The sequence below is a fragment of the Gobio gobio genome (genome assembly GCF_949357685.1).
Source record: "Gobio gobio genome assembly, chromosome: 7".
Taxonomy (NCBI): domain Eukaryota; kingdom Metazoa; phylum Chordata; class Actinopteri; order Cypriniformes; family Gobionidae; genus Gobio; species Gobio gobio.
In genome coordinates this window covers 21,745,596-21,752,339 of record NC_137103.1, presented here as the reverse complement: position 1 = coordinate 21,752,339, position 6,744 = coordinate 21,745,596, and the positions used below count along the sequence as shown (strand labels likewise).

Genomic DNA, 6,744 nt, shown 5'->3' with positions numbered 1-6,744 from the left:
CATCTACCATTCCCTTTATTTAGCATTTTAGTTGTATGAATTCTGGATTTATTATAGATCAGTACTTTATCTTATTGTGCAAGCTCTTAATCCTAATTATTTGTAATATCTTTGGTAAATCTTAATATTTACCATAACATGCTGTTAAAGGATTTCAGAATAATTTGCTCCTGTCTGTTTTTTTCTTCTTCAGGAAGCTTCCGAGAATTAATGACTCCAGATTTCCCATGACGTAAACTCATTGTTCAGGCCCTTTCAGTATAAACAAGGCTTGTCTTCGATGAATCTCATGACCCATCATAAAGTCACAATGTCCTAGATTACAGTTACTGGTAGATCACTTTCCTAACTACTATTCCACCTTCACGATAATATGGAAGTATGCTCATGGTTCAGACTGAGCTGAATTGGTTTTCAGGCGGTAATGGGTGGGGGTTAGAAATGTTAGGAACATTGACTGACATCATGAATGAGTTCATCAATACAAGTTAAGTAAGTGCTGATGGTGATGAGCTACCTGGTGAGTAACCTAACTCCTCTCCAGTCTGACTCTGTACAGATATAATCTCTCTTTCTCTCTGAAACACACACACACACACACACACACAATAATGGCTCTGGAATTTATTGCGTAAGTGTAAATAATTAAATCACTTCAGATTACCACAAATAAAGGACATAGGACACCAAGATTTTTTTTAGAACATTGCGTTTTATGCATCTCAGTTACTCTTATTTCTTTTAAAAAGGGATTTGTGGACATTTGTGTTACTTCTTTAAATTACTGCTAGCTTTACAATAGTCCCAAAAGCACTTAAATGTCTTAGAATTATATAACAAAATATCAAACCGTGTGGCATTTATATGACAGAAAGACAGCACAAGCAAAATGTTGGACTATATTACTCATAAATTCTGTTAAAAATGTAATTGCATCGACAAAAATGAACATAAAACTGAGACCATAAAGGACATTGTTTAAATGCCCTCTTTGGTGCTTTTGCTGTACTTTTTCAGATGCTCTGTTCAAATGTAATGTCAGCGGTTCTCAGGTAAACACCTCCCTCCGATTCATTTTCTTAGCCTGCTTTTGCCACCCACGTGTTTATCCTCCGTATTTCTTCATCTCTCCTAGGGTGCTTCTTCCTTCATTCTGAGACAAAATCTTATTCTTGGAGGGCCTCAAACGTTGGAGAAAGAGAACAAAATTTAGATGTGGAAAAACTTCCTGCACAAAACTAAAGAAGATAAACTCGGCGGACCCTGTACAGGGTCCGGAATGACATCAAGTATATACTTTAAATGTTAAATGTCTGTGGAGGAGCTCTGACCTCATATGTGGTACTATTGGAAAGCTTAGAGTCTCTACTTTCTGGAGACATGCATCACTTTGACATTTGACACAAAGTAACTTATTTACACTAAACTACTCTGGGACCCTTTCCGGCTGGATTTGGCCTACCCAAATGGAAAAGCTTCCTATACCCACACACAGTCTAAATGCAAAATGTTGGTGTCATTTTACAGGAAACCCTTTGAAGTTACATAAAACACTGCTAAAAGTGATAAACATGTAAGCATATGTTGTCTGAGCTGGAATAACCCCCACTTTTTGAAAGAGGCGCTTTTTGATTTTTTTGGTTATAAATTCATTTTTGAAACGGTGTAACTCTCTAGCACCCTGCAGACAGTTTGGGCTGTTTCCACGGATTCCAGAAAATACTGTAAAAAAAGATTTTTGTCTGGATCATGTATGCAAGATTTATTTAAATGAATCTGAATGGAGGTCACCCCCCCACACCCATAGATATAAATGCAATATCCCTGTGTCATTTTACCTAAAACCCTGAAATGACTTAAAACACTTCTGAAAGTGATAAATATTATAGTATATGTTGTGTGTGATATAAAAAACATATCAAATATAAAAAAACAGGCAAACAAAATAGGCTTTTTGGTTATTAATTAATTTTCGAAAGTGTATAACTTAGGCCCTGTGTGCTCTAGCACCCTGAAGACAGGTTTGGTCGTTTCCAGCATATGTCAGCAAACATTGGAAAAAGAATTTAATGACACAGGGATATAGAATTTATACTTCTCTATACAGCTCAGACAACATATGCTTACATTTTTATCACTTTCATAGTGGTTCATGAAACTTCAAAGGGTTTCCTTTAAAATGACACCAAAATTGTGTATTTAGACCACTGTATGTGGGTATGGGAAGCGTTTCAATTTGGGTAGGCCAAATCCAGGCAAAAATCCCCAAAAATGGTCCCAGAGCTTAAGTACTTAACCAATTATTGGGTGAACAGCTGAGCAGTCACACTTATGTTACTCTTGACCATTGCAGACATGGCTGACAAACACGAAAAGGCTCTCCCTCTCCACAAGTTCCTTTATACTAGTCAATGTACAACACATAACAAGCTATGTGATAGACATTTGGCAGTGATACAGTAACAGTTCCTCATTCCGTTAGATTAGAATTGATAAAGTTTAGTTGAACAATATCCTGACATGTGTGTGTATATGTGTGAGAGAGCCTGTGTATAGTGAAACCCGAGACAAAGAATGAGAAGTCGTTAGACCGCTGTCTCCGCTTATGGTGACAAGCAGTTAATCAACATGATTTTGACTTTTTATGGTCTTCGAGCTGCCCAGTGCCACTGCTTGATAAGGACATCATTCCCTCTCCTGTCATGCACCAACCATGCAGTGGTTTCCTCTCACTGGCTGATATCTTTTCCGGCATCACTGGTGGCTAATCAGCCTGGAAAACCTTAAGCTTTAATGTAGTAACCCTAGATAGTGCTACAGTGCAGTCAGAAAGTAATCAGGCCCCTAAATACTTTTCACATGGTATGTTGCAACCTTATGCTAAAATGTTTTAAATTATATATTTTTCCATATCAATCTATACCCCACAATCCATTATGGCAAAGCATAAACTGAAAATGTCTGACAGTCCGTGGATCTGCAGAGAAAAACCCCAAACCCAGATTTGCAAAGCTTGCTGCATCATTGCAAAAGAAGACTTGAGGCTGCATCACTGCCAAAGGTGCTTCAATTAAGTATAATTACGAGTATGAATACTTTTGTCATATTTCTGGTGTTTCTTTTGAAAGGTGTCATGAACTGGCTTTTTTTTTTTTTTTTATACTGTTGTCTGAGGTCAACTTATGACGTTTGCGTGGTTTTTACATTCAAAAACATCATGATGAATAAGTAATAGGCGATTTTTCTGCCTTGGTTTTGAGGCTCTCTGAAAAACACTCAGATTTGATGGGCGTGCCGCACTGAAGACTTGGAAGTAAACGCCCACGGCTAGGATTGGATAAGATTTGCATATTTAATGAGCTTCAGCAACCATCTGTCCCAGGAATCGTCTTGGGGAAATGCTCAGAGGACTCACAAAATATCAAACAAACACAATGATTAAATCACACACACTCTCGCGGATCAATAGTAATCAATAGATTTCAAACGATCTGTAATGTTATGCAAAACTAACACATATAAAAAAACATATTTAGCCTACTCACATAAGTGTTCAGAATGAAGCTTATGCAGGTACGATCCTTAGCTCACGAGTCGGTGGGCGGGGCTACAGAAGCATATTTATCTGTAGAGGCGGCATCTAGGTCCTATTATGTAAGAGATCCGCATATTCTGAGAGCTCTCGTTTTCTGGGCCTGGTGTCAATAAAAGCTTTTCTTTGACTAACAAGGAAGTTTTCAGCTCTGAAACTTACAGGATATTCTTATATTACCATAACCTTTATATATCAAAAGTAGATTTTTCAGTTCATCCCCCCTTTAATACATTTATACAGTTATCACATTTTTGTTTAGATTTTTTGTATTTTGTCATTTTGGGGGCGTGGAGTCTAGATTGATGTGAATTTGTTTTTTAAAGCATTTTAACATAAGGCTGTGAATATTTTCTGAATGCACTGTAAATGTGTTTGTAGCAGAGCATTGTCAACTTCAGTAAAGTGTGTTCACCTTGTGTTGTAATATCAAGCGTGCTCTTCTGCAGCACAGAGCCGGACACAGAGGGGTATGAGGCCACACAGTTGAAGTTACTGATGGGCACATCATCACCCAGAAGTACTCGATTCTCCATAATAAAAAATGTGTCAACCTTCTTGACAGAAGAGTTTTTGAAGGAAAAGTTCAAGGCAGGTTCCCAGTGAAGAGTGGGTGCCGTCTCTTTATATGTGGCCTTACAGACGGCAATCATCTGACCATTTTCAATGTCCAGGTGAGTTTCCAGTTGAGTAACTAAAAATAAAGAACTTTAATTTAATTATCAGTCTAATACTTGTGGCATATAGCTGTAAAGGCCTGTACTCACCTCTTACAGAGACATTTACAGCATTGCTTCCTCCTATAAATGATAAATCACAAGAGTAAAACCCTTCATCATTGTTTGAAATCTTGGGAATGAATAAGTGAACTCCATCTGTGGTGTTGACCAGCCTCTTCTCATCAGTACAATTGCCACCCGGATTGGGTGACAAACCAAGCCAACATTTTCTGCCTTGCCTGCTGATGTTCCACACAATAAAAATGAGTTCACTCCATTTGGCATCAGTGACATTATCGGCACACCGTAAAGTGACATCGGCACCCGCCAAAAAGATCTGCTCTCTGAAAACTAAAAAAAAATAAAAACTTTATTATATTTAAATTACATTATTACATTAGATATTGAATTAAAGTAAATTGTATTTTTAATCAAACTAAAATAATATATAAATGTGATCTGCTTTTGACATGTTGAGGTATATTATGGGGACACAAAATTTTTAACTAAATATTCAAATAAATGTTCAATCAAATTACTGATCTGTCTGCATTGTCACTATATGATAATTGAACTAAGCTGGACGATGACATTACCGTTTTCTCCAGAGCGGCTGTACAGCCAAATCAAATTATGTTGCATTATTTTCCTGTTTAACACTGTGAAGCTGCTTTGAAACAATCAGCATTTTAAAAAGCGCTATCTAAATAAAGGTGACTAAAATATATTTAAAATATAAAATTTGGGTATTGCGATGTATTTTTTCTTTTGTTTTCTTTATGCACTAAACTTATCTCTCCCTCTATGTGTCACTTCCTTCTTTAACCCTAGAATAGTTACAACATGCAGCAGCTCTGACAACAGATGTAACACAGTTTAAAGGTTGTTGTTTTAAAAAATAACAAATAGTTCATATCATATTTAGTTTGACCTCTTGAGGTTGACAAACAATGCTGTTGCAAGGTCAATCTCCTCCCTTCACTGACCATTCTGTTATTGTGTTTTTTTTTCTCCATTTCCTATTTTGTGTCCTATTCATCGAGAGTACAGCTTTATAAAAATAAAAGTGTATATTCTCTGACCTGTCAGTTTGTTTTCAACAGCATCTTGATTTGAAATGTCTTGATCTCCTAAGACAGTTAGCATGTTAGTAGCAGGTTAATGTGAGCACTCAGCACATGGAAACAGAATGTGTCTCTTACACAAATGTAAATGTGGGATCATAAAGGTTAAGAAGAAGTTATCACATATGTTTGTCATATTCCAAACACAAAGATTTATTATTCTGCTGTATAACCATTTTAAACTCCATTAAATCATAAGCATCGTGCTAAAAAGTGGAATAATATAAAAGCAGAATTTCCCTATATCTGATTAATAGTTACTGTCCGTTTATCCACAAAATTGAGCCACAATAATTAATTTGACACTGTTTTTGTGACAGATTTAAACAAATACAAAATTTAAAGCAAATACAGTGGGCCCTGTATTGCTTAAGCCACACATCAAACATATGAATCTTATTCCATTTGCAAGAAATATCAGTAAAATATAAGTGGTATCTGCAAACAAATTATGATAGAATAAGAAGATACTAGAATGCCAAACCATTTATTAAAAGATGTAATTGTGATCATATTACAATATCATATATTACTCACCTTTTGTGTGACTTCCTGGTCCAAAGATGCATAGAAGGGCGGCCACCGTCAATATCCAACTGTTCGCCATTGCTTTAAATCTCTGGTCAGACTCCTTTTCACTCCTTTTTTTGAATGTGCTTTTTTTCCTTGTCTGAGTTCTCCTTTTGTTTCATTCAGCAGTGAAGCTGTTGTACACTGTTTTTAATGATCATTTCATAATCATCTCCCACATCCTGTCTTGTTAACCACTGCAGTCATGTGAAAGTGCAAGAAGATTGCAGTTTGGCAGTGTGTGATGTGTTGATGGTGGTTATTGTTTAATTTTATAGTGTTATCTAGCTGGCATAATAATGAGAGTATATGCCTTATAACCCTGGCTATAATCCTAAAATTCATAAGAAAGATGAAAATTTACAGTGCAGTTTCAGACCTCTTCATTTTTTAAATATTTTTAAACGTTGCAGCCTTAAAGCCCATTTTTTACTTCTGCATCAAGTGTATGCTGTAGCTATGTCGTAGGCTGTGTGTAGAACGTGTAGCCTACGACGTACCCTAATGTTCACCTCCCCAAAAATGTAACAACGCGTCAATTCTATGCGGACTGCAAGCACTGTGATTGGTCTGCCATAAACCTCTCTCAGTGCGCATACTCCCTCTTTTTTTCATACAGTACATGAATGGCGATGAACATGACTGATTTTGTGAGAGACGAAGAGGGTTACTTCTTAGACAGTCAAGATCCAGAACCGTATGAACCAGAGTTTTCAGAAGAGGAGCTACGCCTGCGTGC

The 6,744-nt window shown here is 36.7% G+C and overlaps 1 protein-coding gene across 5 annotated transcripts; it reads right to left on the bottom strand.

The window, feature by feature from the left end:
* Nucleotides 1-609: 609 nt before the first annotated feature.
* On the bottom strand, nt 610-6,520 carry LOC307129120 (uncharacterized protein). Of its 5 annotated transcripts, XM_079821312.1 has the most exons (5): nt 5,973-6,520; nt 5,394-5,441; nt 4,360-4,662; nt 4,008-4,286; nt 610-1,181 (listed from the first exon to the last, which is right to left on the bottom strand). In XM_079821312.1, exons 1-5 carry the CDS (start codon nt 6,040-6,042, stop codon nt 1,132-1,134), a joined length of 750 nt encoding a protein of 249 aa, XP_079677438.1. In that variant the 5' UTR covers nt 6,043-6,520; the 3' UTR covers nt 610-1,131. The 5 variants fall into 5 exon arrangements, with proteins under 5 accessions (XP_079677438.1, XP_079677440.1, XP_079677441.1 ...); XM_079821314.1 differs by lacking the exon at nt 5,394-5,441 and having other exon boundaries at nt 5,973-6,253; XM_079821315.1 differs by lacking the exon at nt 5,394-5,441 and having other exon boundaries at nt 611-1,181; nt 4,360-4,392; nt 5,973-6,214.
* Between the last annotated feature and the right edge of the window lie 224 nt (nt 6,521-6,744).

What these genes read in the sequence shown, in the direction of transcription:
- LOC307129120 (XM_079821311.1), bottom strand. Translation starts at nt 6,042, where the DNA reads ATGGCGAACAGTTGGATATTGACGGTGGCCGCCCTTCTATGCATCTTT. An exon ending in ACCAGGAAGTCACACAAAAG is followed by an intron (nt 5,442 to 5,972) that starts GTGAGTAATATA and finishes TAACTGTCTTAG; the next exon opens with GAGATCAAGACATTTCAAAT. An exon ending in TGTAAATGTCTCTGTAAGAG is followed by an intron (nt 4,287 to 4,359) that starts GTGAGTACAGGC and finishes CTTTATTTTTAG; the next exon opens with TTACTCAACTGGAAACTCAC.